Below are 20456 nucleotides of genomic sequence, written 5' to 3' on the forward strand. Positions count from 1 at the left end.
GAATAAAGAGCTGAGCCTGCGATCCAATTGGCGGTTGACGTCGTTAGTACATCTCATCATGTATGGTAACACAAATTGCTCCGTCAAAATCGTTAAAAATGGCGACTTCTGTAATCAGTGGTCGTTTTTCGAGCCTCGCTATCTCACGATATTGGGTATAGTTTTCCAACTTTTCCGCGGTTCTTTTTTCGTTATGGTGACTAAAAATGTAAGTTCGTCTTTTTTGGTTAAGTACGTCGTTCTACTTTCCTTCCTAGGGCCGGAATGCAACCAGAAAATACCTCTCCAATTCCGCCGGATTACACGTGAGTGTTGTTTAAGCTAAGTTTAATAAGATTTACAAAATAGGTAATAGTTTTAGAAACTTTCCCCCTGATTTCCTTGTAAGAACAAATTGGCATTGATTGTCGTGTGTTTCCATTTTTGACTCGCAGCGAAATGTGTTCGCTGTACAGTGATGATGCAAGCATATCGGCTTTCGTAATTTAGGGGACCTTTTAAATCTTAGCTTAATATATAGTCGTTTACTCTTCTGTACAGTATGATAAAAATAATCAAAATTTCGTATACTCTAAGATGTGCAGTTATTGGTTCAATTTTTCTTTAAGCCATGCGTCTTTTTAAGCCTTTTTCCTCTGAAGTGCAAAAAAGATGGGTGTAAGGGGGGTGTGTTGTAGACACGTGTTTAGGGTGTCTAACTTATAGGTCTGTTCCACCAATTGTGATTATTCCCCCACTCCCCTGTTCAAGGATTTTAGCCATGGGATACAGATCTCACTGTAAGGCCTTTCAGCCACACTGTCAGTCAGGCTTTGACTCCAGTTAAAATATTTCAAGGTATTTTCCTTGTAATAGTTGTCAGATGTTTATGGCTAAACTTCTGATCCAAAGTTTTTATTTGCCATACCCAATCCCAGAACTAACCTGGTATGTTTGCCTTTTTTAGATTGAGCCCATATACCACTATCGATCTTGTTAAAGTAAAAACTAATAGTCCCCTCTGTCAGACCAAAAAAAAAAACGTTATTGTTATATACAACTTGAATTTGTCTTTCATTATTGACATAGGAAGTAGTGATCGTCAGTGCTGTGAGAACGCCAATAGGATCCTTTAGAAGCTCGATGTGTAATGTACCTGCACCTCGATTAGGAGCTATTGCTGTAAAGGCAGCAGTGGAAAAAGCAGGTGATGATGCTGTCCCTATGTTTTTTTGTGTAACTTCACTTTTAGTAAGTAAGTAGAAGTCCATTCAGCTATGAGGCTGGTGTCCATAGGGACCCTGGGAAGTAGAGATTTATGTACAAAATTTCTTGACGTAAAAAATTCGTGTTGAGAAACATCATGAATTAAAAATGCTCAATAATCATAATTTTAAAATTATCCAAGGACGGGGCACTTTTAATACAAGGGGGTAAAGAGTTAAAATATATAGTACCTGCATACTTAAAAGTTCTTTTGCCTATATTGCGTTTATGCTTTAGTGGGTGCAGGTCATTCCTTCTCCTAGTCGCATGATCATGCAGAGCCCTCTTTCTAGTAAAGAACTGAGTAAGATGCTCCGGTACCAGATTATTTAAACACTGGAACTGCATAAGCAGTGAGCATCGAACAGTGATGGCAATAACGTGGAGGAGTTAGTTAAGTTGCCATCATGCAGTAGCGTGACCGTCGCTTCAAGAAATGCCTGTTGTTGTTGTTGTTGTTGTTGTTGTTGTTTTTGTTTGTTTTCCCTGGTGATGGTCACCCACCCCAGACCTCCAGGTGTTGCTTGGTCAAAACATTGGGTGGTTCAAGTCATGGCAGAAAGAAAATCTCTGCAGGGAACCTTAATGGTTTAGATAAATCAAGATGTTTAGTGGAACAGAGGCACTTATTGGAGAAGTTACGCTAATTTATTTACACACCTCAAAAGATATTTAATAAAAGGAGGCTCTTGTTGGAATGAGGTTAACATAGTGTGCCAGTTTGTTGGGTGCCCTGAGCTGCCGTACTTCTGTTCATCAACAGCCTTGAGTTTTAATTTTAGTAAGATATTTCTCCTGTGTAATGTCAGGCATCTGTCATTCTTATTATTTGTTGTATAATTCAGGTATTGCCCCAGGGGATGTACAGGAAGTGTATATGGGAAATGTATGTACTGCTGGTGAAGGTCAGGCTCCCACAAGACAAGTAGCACTTGGAGCAGGTACAGTGATAACTATTACTTGAGTTGGTTCAGCTTTTAGGCAAACGTAAAAAGCTAATTTGTTTATAATAATGGTATTCAAGCCTCATGGCCAAAAAATAAACACATTTGCCCTCATATGTTGTTGATACAATCAAAGAAACGGGATTTTATTTACTGTGATAGTCCAAGTGAGATGAGGCCTTAAAGAGATCGTTATTGGTGACTGATATTTTGACAGTCAAAGTTGTCTTACAGGTCATTAGGGAATAGTTTATTGATCACTGGGTATAATTATACAAAAATATAAAGTCTCCTTGCTATTTTCATACTGGTATTCCTTATGGTACTAGGTGGGAAAATTTCTTTAAACATCAAGACATTTCACTGGTGGGGATTATATACTGTATCTATTCTCATGACCTGTGTGTATGAATGTGTGGAGCAAAGGAAATTCTTGCTCTCTTACTTTTCTGTGTCAATTAACCTAATTTGACTCTTCTTGTTTGCAGGTCTACCAATTTCAACACCTTGTACAACAATAAACAAAGTCTGTGCCTCTGGGATGAAGTCAATCATGATGGCTGCTCAAAGTCTCGCTTGTGGAAGTCAGGTTTGTATTAGAACTTGTTGGTTTAGAGAGCTAGTGGGAAGTCCCAGGGTTGAAGTAACCTTTAAACCAAGCACAGCCCAAAAGAAACTGAATGACTATTAAGTACTAACAGTACATACATTGTACCAGTGTGCAACTCATAACTCCTACATCCATGCAAGACGGAGAGTTGAATAGTTATTTTAATCTAAATCTGATTGGCATAGCAGAGCATTGTCACTCAACAACTAGAGTTCAATGCTAAGAAATTAAAATTAAATCATCCCAGACATTAGACTACCAGTAATAGACAGGAGAAAATAAAAACATTCTAATTAAAGTGTTACAGTGGCCATTTCAGACCATGTAGAATCCAAATGAATCATGTTTACACTGGGTGATTTAAAACAGTTGTTACATAATACATTATTTTGTTCAAGCTGACATTCATGATCAACATGACAGCTTTTTCTGTTTATTACGCTTTTGCATTCGTTGAGTTCAGGTGACTTGCTTGTGATTTTGTCATCTGAAATTAAGAATGCTACAGAGACACAAAGGCAAACAAACAAATTATATATTGCTGAAAGTTTTCACAAAATAAAGCTTTGTAGTTTATTGCCTGACATATCTTCAATATTAGTGTTATTAATTTGTTTGAACTCAGAACATTACACTTCATCCAGCCACATTTGTGTAAATGAAGGATTTTTAATGAGATAATTGATATGTTTACTTTGGATACTTAAAGGGATTTTAGTCAACTAGACTGGCCACAGTCTCCTATTTTTCTGTGGGATTTTTGAGACTAGTACGCTTTGATCAAACTGTCCCCATCTTGGTTTGTAACAGTTAGCACTACCTGGGAAGAGTGTCTAAACTACCAAGGGAGCTGGGAGTGGGGGAGAGAGAGGCAGGAAATTATTTCCTGTCCCTCCTCCCCCACACAATGTACCCTTACTTGGAGCCCCTTTGGTAGTTTAGACTCTCTCCCCCAGGTCGCCATGCTTGCTGTTGCAAACCAAGATGGGATCAGAACAGTCTATTAGTCAACTTATATGTGGTGTTTTCTTGCTAGGAAGTGATGGTTGCTGGCGGAATGGAAAGTATGTCTAATGTGCCATTTATAGTCAACAGAGATGCACCAAAGTACGGAGGTCACATGATGGAGGTAGGTGTCACATGATACATTGCGTCATGCAAGTTCCTTCTCATTCAAAGTTACTTCCATTACACTTGATGAAGCTGGTACAGAAAATGACATGTAGCACAGCACAGCAATTAGCTGTCCATTTGTTACCAATTATGTCCTCTAAATTTTCAAAAAGATATTTGCACATCGACAATGTAAACCTTACCTTGAAGGTTCAGCTTCCAATGTCATTATAATTATTGTTCCAGAAAATATGCCTTAATTCCAAGATCACTACTGTACTTCTTCATACGTTGCTGGTTTCAAAAAGAGTTTAAATGGATATAATTTTTTATGTTGTCTTTGTTTTCTTGTCAGTAGGACATTCAAATCTTGAATCTTGACAGGAGACCTAATATTCCATAAGCCTTGTGGTTTCTTTTAGGTTTCCTTGCCATTGCCTCTTTTTTCATCCTTCTTTGCTTAATGTTTGTCAATTTGTGTTCCATAAATTTATCTGGTCCATAAAGTATGGGAAAACATGTAATGATTTAAGTTATGATTGTCAACAACTGTATGGGATAAACTGGCCTTGGGGTTTTTTATCATTGTAGGATGCGATTGTCAAAGATGGCTTATGGGATGTGTACAATCAGATTCACATGGTAAGGGATGGTAGGTCCAGGGCTCAAGACTAACAGTAGCTAACTAGTCACAGACTAGTAAAACTTCAGCTTTGGCTAGTAGGTCTTGTGCCTTAAGCTGTGAAGCAATAGAGCAGCAGGCAGAAATAACAATGAAAAATATTTCAAATGAATCACAAAAACAACCACTGGCAGACAACAGAAACTATTCATGACATTTCAAGACATTTCAATCCTAGCAGTATGCAGGATGTTTGTCCCATGAGCCTAGTTCGAACCTAGCCTTAGCTCCCACGAGTCTCCTGTAGCTCAGCGGTAGAGCATCCAAATTAGTAATCAGAAGGTCTTAGGTTCAGCTCCCTTTTTAAATCAGCACTCGGATTTCCTTTTTCCTAACTAGTATCCCTGTGTCATTCACTGAATAATACATCATTCTCATAACAGAAAGTCCTTCATGGAAAATAAGAAAATGTAAAATAAGATAACTGTTGCCTCTGGAAGACTTTTCTTATCATTGCAACAGTTAATTTAAGATGTCTGTTTGCCACTTCCTTGCTCTTGAAACAAAATTTAATTGGTAAAACCATGTATGAAAAAGTCTGGCCAGTGGCAAGACTAAGTGAAATCAAAGCTGTCACTAGCCACTAGGCTAGTAAGCTGAAATGCTACAGTAGTCTTGAACCCTGTAGGACTCTGGTTTAATGATAAACTGTGATTTCAGCCATGGTGTCTTATATGCTAGAAGGCATCAGCCTTCTTTTTGATGCCAACTTCACTTTGCAACTCATCTTTGCAACTGATTTCGTTGTCTTGTGTCTTTTCTTACCTCTCTCAAAAGATTCCCCCATTGGCCAATACCCCATAAAAATAATATATATAAGAATAATCAAGCGCATTCCTTGTGTACAGTTGGCTAACAGATTCCCACAAGTCAACTGATAGGCGGAATGCCAAATTGAAAGACAAGATGTCCATATAGAAACACTTTAAACTAGTGCTGTTTTTGTATACAGACCTTGTCAAACATTCTATTAGCAGCAGTTCATACTTCATTTGAGTTGCAAGGAATTCAAGCCATTATTAAATTTGAATTCAGTAACTAAGTGCAAGGAGAGGATATTGGACAGTATGAGACTGAGGTAGATATCAGTCTGGCATATGGTAGTTTGGTTAACCTTTTTAGCCGCAGTCCAATAACCTCTCCTTTCTTCACTGTTCCCTATACATTTCTTATGGTATTAACTGGGAGAATTTGTTTGAACAACAAGATATCTTCTCTTTGTTGATCTATTCCTCCATTCTCAAAACCTAAATGTTTGATGAAGAATGATATATTTGTGGGGAGAAATTTGATTCTGGTCACTGTTGGGGCTGAAAGGGTTAAATGTTTCTGTTAATATTGTTTTATTCAGGGTAACTGTGCAGAGAACACAGCATCCAAGCTTGAAATAAACCGCAAGGAACAGGATGAATTTGCCATTAGTTCTTACAAGAAGACAGCTTCAGCTTGGCAGGTGAGAAGCCGTTAGTCTGTACTGCTCAAAATAACAATTATTATACAATAAAATACATTTCAGTCTATATACCACTAAAACTATTAAAGTATTCTAAGGCACTATTCTACAATAAAAATTCAATGCTACAGAAAAATATGAAATTATCTATTTAAAAAATTAGTCAAAAACAGTTAAGTTTTATACACTTAGTCTTAAAAAGATAGGTTTTACGATGCCTCTTGAAACCATCAGCATTGTATAATGATCTCAAATCTTAGGGAAGAGTATTCCACAGCAATGGTCCAGCATGAGCAAAGGCTCTATCCCTGATAAAGTTTGACATTTCGTCCTAGTCCTGAAGATTTAAAAGTAGATGACAGTCTGATTGCAAGCAATATCTCCCTTGAGACTTATAATCAGGGTATAGCCATGCACCATTCCAATGCCTTGAAAACATGTAAAAGAAGCTTAAATACTACACAATATATTTTGACAGGTAAATAATGAAGCTTAGAATATATATAATTTGATTAAGAGAAGCATGTATACAAGTAAATGAGTCAAGCCTGGGAAAATGCATGTTAACAAGTCGTGATTACGTGATTTCTGGTTTCAACTTCTGATTGGTTAAGAAAGAGGGCAGCCAAGTCTTTTCTTTAACTAATTATAATCGGAGCGTGTATTAAAACAAAACCAGAGCTAATGTGAGATTGAAGTGGTGTGTGGAAAAAGGCCCTAATTGACTCTTGATCTCACTTCAAATTCTCCCCCTTTTTACAAAGAAACACAAAGTAATGTGGGAGGAGAATCTAGCAGTTTATCAGAAGTCACTTAGTGCTATTTTCAGGCACCAGTTCAATGGCTTTAGACACACAAATATATTGAAAGTTTGGTCGTTTCATTAGGATGGCAAGTTTAGCAGTGAAGTCATACCTGTGACGATCCCTCAGAGAAAAGGTTTGTTCAGTCTTGGTTTTGTTTGTTTTATGTTGTATTATTTACACATACCAGGTTGCATGTGCATTCAGACAATGTTTTCTCTATATAGTGCGAGTCCCTTAAAAGTAACAAAAGGCAAAGATCTGATAACTCAGTGAATAAACTCCCTATTCAATAGATAACATGTTGACCTGCAATATTAATGAAAAGTCATGTATATATGGACTGCAGATGAAGATCAAATAGATGAGTTACATGTATGAACACAACAGTTGTGAAAATAAAGCCTGACAAAAATTATGGCTGATATTGGATTCAGACCTATCGAGCACTGGCGCTCAGGTTTCACAGGGATCATGGGTTTGAATCCCATTCTAGCCTGAAATGTTATCAGGCTTTCAAATTCTTTTCATTGCTAAAACGTTTATAATTATTGTAATGGTCCTTTATCTGTTTAATAAGATTACATGTTGGTTGGAATCAAATTTGTCTGCTTTATAGGTTTTTATGCTCTTTGAATTTTGGTTACATTTGATACCCAGGGTGGGGGGGTTCTCCTCGGAATTTTTGGTGGGGGTGTACTGTGCAGCTCAGTTCACCAAACCCTGACCCTATTTCAGACCAAAATATGCAATTTTCCGGTGACCTTTTTCAGACCTGGCCCTTAAAATTCATACCCATTTTCAGACCTGGTCTCTAAAACTCATACCCGTTTCTGTACAATCCATAGCCGTTTTCAGACTTTCAGACCAATATGGTTAAAATCTACACCCTATTCAGACCATAACAGCTAAAAAACCTGACCCTTTGGTGCTGCACATACCTATATAGCTTCTATAGCTTATAATTATAGGGGAGCACCCTCCCTCCTCTCCCCCCCCCCCCCCCCCCATTGATAGCGTTTACGTGAATGAAATCACTGCAGACACACAGTACCGGACAGAAGAAACCTAACAGGGAACACTTTACTGGAAAATTAGGGAACGCAAAGTGGAACGCTTAGGGAATGCAAAGGGAAAGCGTTACTGGAAAATTAGGGAGCGCAAAGCAGAACGCTTTAAGAACGTGTTCAGCGCAGCGTTCTCTGTTAGGTTTCTTCTGTCTGGTACTGTATAATGTAATTAAAGTTCAAGTGATTGGATTAATCATGGATAAAGCCTTCAAGGCAGGTAGATTGAATTCTAAACATTTCTAGGTAAACCTGATGTGGTAATCAGTGAAGATGAGGAATACAAGAAAGTGTCATTTGAGAAATTTGCCTCACTGAAGCCTGTCTTTCAGAAGGAAAATGGTAAGGTTGGCCTTTCACATTGCCTCGATTTTAAGGACGGTGCCAACTTTAATGACGTTACTGTGCATATGTTCTGCGCATCTCCAGATACTTGGGTTTCCTATGGGTGGTGCCTACTAATACAGGGATATTTTACCATGGTTTAAAACTATGTGGAGAAAGTAGAACTTAGCAAGTGCTCTTGCATGGTATCCAAAAAGAAAATTGCGGGTAACCATACATTTTTCAGAGATAACAAAGCTTCAATTTGTGAAAATCGCCATACCTTGCTTTGTATTTTACTGCTTTTAAGAATAGTGTTGCTTAATAAAACATAATTTATTATCTCTAATAAAATGCCCCACTACCCCCAATTTTCTGTTTGGATTCCAGTAGCCTATATTAAGATCTGCTTGTTCTGCATAGTCACAAATTCTGCAAAAATACCTCTATATTAGGAGGCACCATCATTAACTAAGTAGGCTGATTTAGCAACAGAATGGGAATGTCATTTGAGGATGCAAGAGCGCATGGAATAGTCTGGACGCTATTTCGACTATCTTATGGTATTCTTGATGCGCACACCATTGTCAACTGACGTTCCCGTTCTGTTGCTAAATCAGCCTAGTATGAAATTAAATATTGTTTTAAATATCACAGGATAATAAGGTTTTGTATAATAAACTTGCAAGAGAGATTTCTTAGAGTTTTTAGTTTGTTTAGGTGAATGTGGTACATTACTTACAGTTTGTTGTGTAGCAAGTGCATTCCTTGTGTACAGTTGGCTAACAGATTCCCACAAGTCAACTGATAGGCGGAATGCTAAATAGAATGACAAGATGTCCATACGGAAACACTTCAAACTAGTGCTGTTTTTGTATACAGACCTTGTCAAACATGACTAAAAACCCAGGGCCCAGTTTTTCGAAAGGGGCTTAACGTTAATCCTCGATTAAAAGTTAACCAAGGTTAAAATTGTTTTTAAACTCTAATGTTAAGCTAGTGGTAAAGAAAAGTCAACGTCAAAACTAAGGGACAAAAATCTTTTTGAAAAATCTTTATTGTGGTGTAATTAAACTCGAACCAAAGTTGTTGTTAATCCAGGATTAGCTTAATCTGGCTTTGAACAACTGGGCCCAGAAGATGTAAATTTATATGGGAAAATATTTGATGCCTAAACTCTCACTGACTGTACCTTTTTCAGAATGATAAATGGATGGGTACTTGAATAAGATAATGATTATATAAACTGAGAGCCTTGTAAATTTCTAAAAAACAGTGATCTACATGTACATAGGATTACCTTGCACGAAACAATATTGTGTGACATTGGGACTGTTCCAAAAATGTGTTGTGTGACTTGTCACTTGTTCATTTTCAAGAGTTTCCTGACTCATTTCTCACACGCGACACTTGCAAATATACCCCCCCCCCCGCCCTTCCTTCCTTTATCAAGGCTTGCTGCAGGGTGGTGTGTTGTGTGACACATAACATGTTCAATGTGTACCATAAATAAAGTGGGTCATGTGTTGTGTGTTGTGTGACATGTGACATGTGACATGTTCCATGGATGTGTTGTGTGACACGTGACTTGTTACTCTTCAGGAACAGTAACAGCAGCCAATGCCAGCACACTGAATGATGGAGCTGCTGCTGTTGTGCTCATGACCAGACAGGCTGCTGACCGGTTTGGAGTGAAACCACTTGCCTCCATAATAGGTAAATACAATAGACTGATATTGTTGCTGGCTTGAAATGTTACTACTTTTTCCCTTGGTGAAACATCTGCAAAACATCAATTATTTTCCGTATTGGCTTTCCATGAAATGAGAACTAAGTTTTTAGCTAAGTCATATTAAATCCGTGATTTTGAAGTCTCTACCCACAATTATCTGAACAATTCCAAAATCTTTGTGAACGAGGGACAGTATTTTCAGTGACCAGTATGCGTGAAATCTTACAAAGGACAATAGTGTGGCGCATGATGCACGAAATGCGTGCTCGCACATATAATTAACATTTTAAACTTATGCTTCTGTGTGCACTATTACGTGTGTCACTTTTCTTGTGTACACGCTTTTCCCCAGTGACAGTTTTGTGGAGCAACGATCACACAATTTGGTTTGTTTGTTTGTGAAATAGTTTGTTGAATTGCAACTAGCCTGGGTGACAGGGGCTAGAAGGGGGAGGGGAGGGGAATTGGGAAAAAGCTTTCTTTTCCTTCCCTTCCACGCTTCCCTTGCTTTGCGCACTCGCCCGATTCCCCTTCCCCCCTCCCCACCACTTTCTATTGCCTGCCACCCAGGCCAAGCTGCAACCGTTGTCAGTTTACCATTTACCATTCCTGGTTCAAAGCTACCAAATAAAAATGGACTTTATATCATTGTTTGTGAAAGGTGGTCTGCACTCCCCCGCCCACCCCTGCCTCAAATGTCCTCTTTGTCACTGTCGCACGACCGCTTTGTGAATTTCGTACATGGTCAAAAACACAAATTTCTTGCTTTCTCGTCGTGCGACCTTCTGCAAATAAGACAGTTAAGGAATTAAGAGAATTTATTATCAAAATCAAAATAATTCTACCTATCTCCCTTGAGGGTTTGCTTCTTTCTTTTGCAGTATAAAGTTGACTATGTCTTGCAAAAACTGGTAAGCAACGCCATAACCAAATTTGACTGGTATATATTTTTTGTCAGGTTTCGCTGATGCCTCGGTAGCGCCAATTGATTTTCCTATCGCCCCTGCAGCCGCCATGCCAAAGGTACTGTACCTCAAAGAAAAGAGACCTCTTTGTTGGTAAATTTTAGAGCTGGGTTAACTAGCATGTGTATCAAAAAGCTTACACCCCACTCTACTGGCATAATTACTTCCGCAGTCCTGTGTACAGACTATAACGACTTAGCCTGTGTGGTACGCGCAAAACTGAGGGGGGGGGGGAGGGAAGGGGGATTTGCGAGTGCAGAGGGGGATGGCAACTGCTGGCTGAAGTTGACTGGAAGACCCGAACGACACCTACCTCATATCAGCCTCTCCTCAACCCTACTAGACATTTTTGGGACGCTCTGTACTCGGTAATCTTGTTTTTCTGCCCTTCAATACCTTGAACGTTGCCAAACCGCGGAATAGAGCATTTACATGTAACATAACGACATTTGTTGAACAGTCATCTACACAGTCGAAAAATCTCTTGATCCAATTTATTCAATTCAGTATTCAATTTGCTTGTTGTTGATCCCTCAGCTGTTGCAACAGACTGGATTGAAGAAGGAAGATATTCACATGTGGGAAATTAACGAGGCTTTCAGTGCTGTAGTTTTGGCCAATATCAAGGTATGATTACCCTGAATTTATTTTCAGCCACTTCTGTATTGCTTTGGTTCACCCTTAGGTCATTTTTCTCATAAAGCATACAAAGCCGTGGGAAGTTAGAGTATGATCGTTTCGTTACAATGTCAGAACATTTTTTTCTTTTTTTCGTGTTAAGCTGTGCCTTTCGTCATCTCGTTGTGGTCCCTCAAGTGTTAGGACAATCGATTTTAAAAGAAACCTCTTAGAACGAGTTCCACTTATGCGCAACGAGTGTCGGTTGAGTACTTTTATGCTTGATACAAAAGCTGTACCCAAACCCGATTTTATTAGAGGCACACAAGTTTATTAGTGCATGCGGTCCGATATTATCACCCATGTTATGTAATGTTTAAAACACGAATAGCAGTGTTTTATCGGGATTTAAAACCACAAGGAGCAGCCGAGTGGTAGACCCGATAAAACACGTGCTGCAAGTTTTTTGAACGGCTTCAAAAACATTCCTGGAAAAGCGCGTGTGAAGAGAGTTCATAACAATGATGCTTTTGTGAACATTGGAAATTAGCATACGAGAAAAGCATAAAAAAACAGTACACTAATAAGGAGGAGGTTTTATCGGATATAAAACCACTGCACGTGATGTTACCATTTGATAGGTCAATGGGCTTATGAATTATTAATGACTTATTTTTAAATCGTTGTTTTCTTTACAGCTGATGGAGTTAGATCCTAGCAAGGTGAACATCCATGGTGGTGCGGTGTCCATTGGCCATCCTATTGGGTGAGTGCCGGCGCTCTTACTTACATGTAGTTAAGGGTTTGATTGCCGGCGGAGGTTTCTCAAGTCTGTCTTGTGTGGTCACCCAGTTGAGAGTTGTCCTGAAAAAAAGATTGCTGTTGGTGACATTGACTGACGTTTTGACAACCCGAGTGGAAGTCATCATCAGAATCAGTGGCTTGCCATTATTTAAGCTTACAACTTTGTATGCAGGATGTTTGTCCCATGAACCTAGTTTAATGGTCTTAGCTCCCACGAGTCTCCTGTAGCTCAGTGGTAGAGCATCCGAACTAGTAATCGTAAGGTCTTAGGTTCGACTCCCGATAGGAGCACTCGCATTTTTTTTTCCGAGTATACCTGTATCCCTAAGTGAATAATGCATCATTCTCAACTTTGTCAAAGTTTCCGTTGCTTTGGCCTAGACTTGATTATTTAAAACTGCCTGACCCAGTCTTTCCATGGCTCTGTTTTCCCTTGCACTGAGTGGCTCGATGGGTCAAATCCTTGCTTTTTGAAGTGGTCTCTTTCACGCCGGGTCTGCTCGCATAGCTTTGTTTTACGTGTGAAGGCGTGGTGGAATAATGGTAAGCCTGTTGGTGGTTTGATCCAGGCATGAGTTGCCATAAAACTGAATAATTTAGCGCCGGGCGTACCTGCTAACGTCAAACTGTTAGATCAGTCAGATGACTATTTTGACGTCTGCCGTTAGCAAATACAAGCCACAAGGGAGCCACATTAATCGAGACAAAAAGAAATGATGAGATACTGTCTATATTATCAGCTTACCTTCTTCCTTTCCTTTCGCTTTCATTTGTGTGCATTTACATCGAAGTTGACAGACACAAAAGCAATGTAGTCTTGCGCTGAGCTGTTTTGTATGCCCGTCTATCCAAGCTATGCTGATCATTTGCACCTCAACTATTGTAGGGACCTGTGGGGCCTTTAATTAACCCGTACCCAGTCTATGCTCCTAGTGCCTTCATACTACAGAACCGTAGCTATTAGCTTTGATCCCAATGAGCCATTTGCTCCTGCATCATACAGACTGTTGTTTGTTATTTCATTTTCAGGATGTCCGGCACACGGTTAATTGCTCACATGACACACAACTTGCCCGAGGGAAAACTGGGTCTAGCCAGCATATGCAATGGCGGCGGAGGCGCCTCAGCTATGGTCATCAAAAGACTGTGACGTGAACAACACGTGTTTATTTATTGTGCAATTGCGCAGGCGCAGTGTAACTGCCACAGTGTTCAAGAAAAATGGTCGGGCTGGTGACTTGACAAAATAGTGGTCTAATAGGTGAACAGTTTTTGTACACAATGATGTAAAGATGACTCTTTCAAATAACCCCCCCTCGACAAATGCTTATTTCAGGGTTGATTTAGAAGGTAAAGGACAACCAACTTACTACACGATTTTAACATGCAGTGCAGGTTTTTCTTGCGTTTTTCCTTTCATTTTTGGGGGAGAGTTTTGAGTAATTCGTTTGATAGTTTAGCCTTTCCAGGTGTCATATTTTAAGCCACTTTTATACTCAACAACTCCCCCATGTTTCGTCCCTTATTACACCCATTTTGAAATCACTGGTGATCCTTGCAATCTGATTGGCTCTCAACAGTGCGATTTATTCCCAAATTGCACCATTTTTTGATCTTAATCGGCATCCTTTCTTTAGCCCATCAAAATGGAAATGAAGTAACAAAATAGAATGTAATATTGACAATAAAACTGTGATTTCAAAATAGGTGTAATAAAGTGGTAATTGAACTTTGTGTCGTGCAATTTTGGTCTCAAATCATACTTGTGATTTCAAATCAAACTCGCGCTGCGCGGTTGTTCGATTTTGAAATCACGCGTGTGATTTCAGACCAAATTGCACTCCACTTAGTTCATTATTACCATTATTACCATTATTCATTATTGTTTGCTCTCCCAAATATTCCTGCATTGTCAGCTACACGGCCTTGATTGAACGAAACAAATCGTGTCGTACGTGGATCGTTAGCGTGTCGCATAGGATGAAGTTATTCCATCAAAATCGTCCCTCAGTAAATTCCCAAAGAGTTAACACGGGGCACGTTTGAGGGAGCAGTCCATAGAGAGGAAGATAAGAGCGCTGCTAAAATTGGGTCTCACAACAGGTTAGCACTTGTGGAGATGAGGAAACTTGTCAGGAAACACAAGGAAATAAAATGCATTTGTTCGACAGATGCCATTTTAGCGATCTTAGTACTTTTTCTCTCGTTGTAAGCACCCTCTAACTACAGTCGAACCTCCCGTAAGTGACCACCCAAAATGCCAAGATTAAGTGGCCGCTTACGGTAGGTGGTCGCCTACGAGAGGTTCCAACTATAGGTCTTTGACTGGGGAAAATTTGGTGTTTTGGATAGCGGTCTCACATGGAGGTTCGACTGTAGAAACTATTTTAAATGTCAGATCCTAGAGAGAGCGGTCTTCAATTGAGCATCGTAAAAACAAACCAAAGTGATCACTACCTATGGCCAACCACAGTAAGAGTGAAGTAGTTAGCAACACAGTTTACCAATAAGAACTCGCAGAAAGAAAGAAGTGTCAAGTCATGGTTGGTTTTGGTTTAACTTCTGATTGGTTGAGAAAGTAGCGCGAGTTTCTTAAACCAATAATTGAAGGAAAACCAAACAACTGCAAAATTATTGTCGACACTCGGCTGAAAACCACTTTAAGATTGTGACTGGACTTTGCTGAAAGGCTCAACAGGATTGAGCATGCGCGGGTTTTTTTTATAGACGGGGCGTATCCAATCTCGTATCGAGTCTTCGTTCCCCTTGATCAGCGTTCGGAAAACGCTTGTTTAGGCAAGCGTGCGCAGTAAAGAACGAAGACTCGAGGAAAGAGATTGGGGCATAGCAGAAAACAGACAAGCTTATGCCACGCCCACCAAAGGATTGTCAAAAGTATGTTTTCGCACTCCATCCGAAAATGAAAGAAAAGATTTCGTTTTTACGCCCTCGACAAAGATGGCTATTTTAAAGCTTCTGTCTCAGACAAAAGATTCTTCTCTAGCCAAGAAGGTTCTCTTTCTAAAGAATGGTTGTTTCGATACATTGCACTTCCGCTCACGTGACCAAAGTGGAGCAAGTACTGGTCTGCATTGTTTGCACAAGAATTTCATCAGTTTTCAACCATCTTTCTCTTTATTACTAAGGGTACAAAAATATAACGTTACTATTTTAAATATACTCTATAACAGTATTTTTCGTTTTGTGTATCTTTCACAAAATTGGTTCAAAGTTTGCAACTTGTCAAACATTATAGAACTTGAAGAAAACCTGGATAACAATAACTTTAAACTGTTCTTAACAGTAACACTAAGCCAGAAACAAAATTCATTTTACATCTTGACCTCGTCCTGGATAATTTTTTTTTTGTCATAATTTTTAAAATTTATATAATTTATATGATAAGTAGTAAATGTAACTCTGTTTGTTGTCTTTTCCAAGCGCTATCATGGAACAAACAATTTCCCTACTCTCTCCAGTTGGCAATGTTACGTGTGCAGTATACTGGAAGCAGATATCACAGACAAACCAAATGGCCCTGATCAAATACTTGTGAAGTGCTATCTGTACACACATATGATGAGCGACTCTGATTGGTTAAAATAAATATGAACTAGTAACGAACCAATCAGAGGCACTGGCAGAAGTGAACACAGCTACGTCATAAGGACTCGTCACGTCCTCCCTGAAAGAGATTGCGTGACACGTCCAAATAACTAGCGTGAAAGGTTGCCGAGAGCTCTCTTTCGGAGGAAACCTTGGACCACCAAAAAATCCCCCGGATTTAAGTTACGGAGATGTACCAGTCCACTGAACACGAGCTAGGCAGCTCTTTCCCGCCAAAGTGTGACGATCTTTGTTACCTTCGAGTATCGTTCCTAGCGAAGTTCGACGCAAACTACATCTTGAAAGGAAGACAAATTATTTCCGCTTGTGGTAAATATTGATACAAAAACTAATAATAGCGCCAGTTCTCAGAATGTTCGTCACGTAATGGTACGTCACGTTATTCAACAACCTCATGCGTACAAATATCTTGCGACAAGTTTGTCGACGCAAATCTTTCGCGCGGGAGTCCCGAACTCGTATCTCTTCCCGCCAAAAAATACAGGAGGTGGACCCATGTCAGTTCCCGCCAAAAGGTGTCAGACGCGAAGTTGCGAATTCCTATCCGGGCTTTCCCGCCTAAAGTTGCGAGGCGGAAAATCATTCCCGCCAAAACGAAAACCAGCAGTGTGGTGCACACCCGTCATACAATGTAGCCACTGCCGCTCCCCACCCGGGTCATCGTGAGCATCTGCTCCAGTTCACAGATCCTGGCGTATAGTACACGCTGTTCTTGTTCTGCCTTGTCTCGCCACCACTTCTCTACCTCTTGAACCTGCCGCTGGTGTTGAACCTGAAACGTTAGTCAAATAGAACTTATTTCTCTCAATTTTGATGTGCCCTTAACAATAAAGTAGAGCGCGCACTCACGAAATCTGAAGGGCAGCGAAGACTACTAGTTCCAGCTAAAGATAACGAGAGGTTCGAGATAGCCAGCAGTAAGTGATAATGAAACAACATTCAAGGACAACAGGTTTCTATTCAAGCGGAAGGTGACTCGTCCCGAGATCCTCTCTGTAGTTGAGAGGGTGCGCGGGGGTTAATGGGAAGGACAAGATTTTTTTTCAAAGAATGTGAGAGGCGACTGGGGACCAGTTAGCAGCAGAAGTCCTCAGTACTTGCTCTCATGAACAATGAAATACCTTGTTGCATATTTGGTTCGTGTGATTAGGACGAAATATCTCGTAATCAGTTTTAATTTAATTAAAATTTGTTTCTGTTGTAATCACAGATCGTGTTTCACGCCACTGCCAAAAATTTCCTTCATAGTGTCAATCTAACCTCTTATTTCGCGTCAATCCCGTTGTGCCCGGTTCTCGAATCTTGACCCCATCTCACAACAAAATCATATAATTTCCCAATCTCCAACTTTCAGCCCAAAATGGTTCAAATGTATACCCATTGTCAGACCAAAAGGGCCTAAAAATTACACTCCTTTCCTCGTAGCCTACATAGCAAGCTTTTCCAGCGAGCGAAAAGCTCATCCTATTCTCGCGCTGCCAAAAAATCGGACACTATTGTAGCTTTTCGTTTCGCTGTAAACACTTTATACGCAGGCTACTTTCCTTGGGGAAGCACATACCCATATAGCTAGGCAGTACTTCCCCGGGGGTTAATCTCCTTTATTAATCTTTAATCTCCTTTCCGAACTACTTCTTGCTTCAATTGCGTTAATTTTACAGAATCAGGAGCCCATTACTTGGGGCACACAACTCCTGTACATTCACGTTTTTACAGACCTATTTATTTTTAGATTGAAGTTCCCACAACTTCAGCCTCCCACAGGAGCCTTATTAACCAGTCTCGTGCTTTGCATAATTTTCATGTGAACCGGAATTTAAATTTTCGCGGGAAATAGTATTACCATGCATATCTAAAAATAGACAGGTCTGTTAAAACACCGTAGCAAAGGGTTAGTATAGGAGCTGAAAGCTGGGAGTAATAGACTCCTGAAAGAACTTAAAATTTCAAGCATGATGGATTTCTTAAAAAAAAAACACACACACTACAATACCTGTGCGGCAGCGTAAGTGTCGCTCGTGTTATGAATGCTTTCCTCCACAACTGGCCGAGCTTCCAGAATTGTTTCCTGGACTTTTAGGCCGTCGTCCTCCAGCACTGGACGAGCTTCTATCACTGTTTCCATGGAGCCTGTGTCGCTGACATTAGCGCGGGAACTAACGCGAGAACTAACAACAGAACTTGTTCCACTTGTCAGGGTTCTACTCACACTGAGAGGGGTGGGGGCTGCTGTGAATAAAGTGAAATACAAACTTGAGGTAAGTATCGAGGAAGAATGAAATCCCTGGGAGATTCCCACATAAAATTGACGGCCGTGATCCTGGAACATTACTGGAAAGGAACCAGAATCTCGTTTCGTTGGCGTGGTTCATTTTCACCCTCAAGAGACACAGCCCCGAAGGGGGTGCCCCTCGTAATTTTTGGCGGGGGTTTTCGGCTCGGTTCTCCAAACCCTGACGCTATTTCAGACAACAATGTTTTACCAGACCTGTCCTCTTAAATTCACACCCATTTTCAGACCTGGTTTCTATAATCCAAACCCGCTTAAAATTCGGCTTGACAACGAGGCCAAGAGGACAAGACAAAGAAAGGAAATTCAATAATCATGTTCTGTGTCCTCTGGACCTCGACATCAAGTTGAATTTCAATATTACCAAAGGAACCCATTGTTATCAACCACAGAGAACACTTTGGTTGTTGTTCAACGACACTCAACTGACAAAGACTCTATGTATGTACTAAAGGATCACAGTAGAAAGGGAAGACTCTATACAGCTCTTTCTCCACTCCTTCCGGCTTCTTCTTCAAATCAGACAGGCCACAACAGTACGACAGGAAATGAAAAAGTGAATGATCATTGTAGTTTTGTACGCAACTTATGCAGTTGCGAAAAGAAAGCCTGAAAAAATTCAGGCTTGAACGAGATTCAAACCCATGACGTCGGCGATGCCGGTACAGTACTCTACCAACTGAGCTATCAAGCCAACTGGGAGCTGGTCATTTCATTAATTCGTAATATACCGGTAGAGGTGGTGAGATGAGAATGAAATATATAAAATTCATACATATGAACTGCGGGTGAAAAGAAAGAGAAAACAAAAGAAAAATATTCAGGCTTTCTTTTCGCAACTACATAAGTTTGCGTACACATTAAAAACTGCGATGGTTATTCGCTTATTCATTCGTTCACCTGCAGTTGAAATGTATGAATTTTATACATTTCACTCTCAGCATGGCAGGGCTCTTGCCTAGTTCCTAGGCCTCCCTCTGTTTTTCATCTCGGTCAATCCGCCTCGGAGACGTCACCGAAACGAATTAACCGTGAGGGCCTGGGAGAAAGCCGTACAGGAACTAGGCAAGCAGGGCTCCACTTATCTTCTCAGGGATTGAATAAATAACAAAAAATGTGTCTACATACGGGACATCAAGCCTCTATGATCCATGGCGCATGAGCAGTCCTCACACGGGGCCCTACCCAGATGAGGCGAGCTTCTGCTTCTCACCGCACGGCGAACAGCTGTACAGTTGCGCCCTAACTCGGGGTTACACCTGTCTTTAAAATCCATAAAGGGTATATTATACCCAGTAGAAATCTGTCCCAATTTTAGTTCGAGCTTGCTCAGGCCTCCCTTGATTAATCCACGGATTTCCTCTTTCACGTTTCCACTGGAATCTCTAACACTTTTGCTAACCTCCCTGCATTCGTCAGTGACGCGGTCGAGCATCCGGTCATACTCCTTTTCACGGCTTTCGTCTTTTAACTGTCTCTCTTCCGATTTCTGATCTTCTAGTTTCTTTTCCAGCCGCTGTAGCCTGTGCTCCAGTCTTCGCCGCGCTGATTCAATCTCCGCCGTGCAACGCTCCTGCCACGCTTCCAGACGGCTGAGTGACGCCTTACACGTCATACAGTGAGCGGGGTTGCAAGGGATGGGTCCAAAGTCCACCTAATGAGTGAAACACATCTCAACAAATTAATGCAGTAGCACCATCATGGCTGCTGATAAAACAAACTAAAAGCTCGTTTTAACGATTTCAGCATTTGACCAACATTCGTTCAACGCCGGGATGTTGGGCAAATGTTGGATGAACGGAGTTTTCAAACGGATTCAACGCCATTCAACATTTTCGAGAGCAGAGGAAATGTTGATTCAATGTTGAATGAAAGTGTAAACCAATTTCAATTTGATTCAACACGCTTTCCACACATTTTTTACCCTTTCAACAATGTTGAACGACATGTTCAAACGCCCCCGACATTTGGTTCAACAAGGTGTTGGACGTATGTCGAAGGAAATGTTGACTTTACAGAGTCAAAATTGAGAATAAAGACCGATGGGGCCCTTAAACAAGGCGTCCACATTTTTTCTCCACGCAGCTAGTTGCATTGTGGCCAGGAAAACCTCACAAAATGTTGGAGGCAACCCTGCGATAAACGAGCATGCCATGCAGTTGACAGTGGTAATACTCCT

At 40.4% G+C, this 20456-nt stretch overlaps 2 protein-coding genes across 5 annotated transcripts in view; one reads left to right on the forward strand and one right to left on the reverse strand.

The window, feature by feature from the left end:
* Positions 1-52: 52 nt before the first annotated feature.
* LOC146483500 (acetyl-CoA acetyltransferase, mitochondrial-like) lies at positions 53-14546 on the forward strand. The gene is made up of 15 exons (XM_085105687.1): positions 53-155; positions 258-305; positions 1069-1186; positions 2091-2186; positions 2678-2778; positions 3836-3928; positions 4504-4554; positions 5946-6047; positions 6935-6986; positions 8164-8259; positions 9844-9957; positions 10932-10996; positions 11476-11565; positions 12255-12322; positions 13390-14546. Exons 1-15 carry the CDS (start codon positions 63-65, stop codon positions 13508-13510), a joined length of 1308 nt encoding a protein of 435 aa, XP_084961813.1. The 5' UTR covers positions 53-62; the 3' UTR covers positions 13511-14546.
* LOC146483501 (uncharacterized) overlaps positions 13767-20456 on the reverse strand; it is a 32060-nt gene continuing 25370 nt past the window's right edge. For 2 of the 4 annotated variants that reach the window (XM_085105651.1, XM_085105649.1), the window contains 3 exons: positions 19406-19931; positions 17981-18213; positions 13767-16759 (listed from right to left, as the gene is read on the reverse strand). In XM_085105651.1, the coding sequence (XP_084961777.1) occupies positions 16610-16759; positions 17981-18213; positions 19406-19931 (909 nt within the window). In that variant the 3' untranslated portion in view covers positions 13767-16609. Of the gene's footprint in view, positions 16760-17980; positions 18217-19405; positions 19932-20456 lie in introns of all 4 variants that reach the window. The other 2 variants (XM_085105650.1, XM_085105648.1) reach the window with 1 other exon arrangement.

The sequence above is a fragment of the Pavona decussata genome, unplaced genomic scaffold (genome assembly GCF_977016875.1).
Source record: "Pavona decussata unplaced genomic scaffold, jaPavDecu1.1 SCAFFOLD_38, whole genome shotgun sequence".
In the NCBI taxonomy this organism is placed as follows: domain Eukaryota; kingdom Metazoa; phylum Cnidaria; class Anthozoa; order Scleractinia; family Agariciidae; genus Pavona; species Pavona decussata.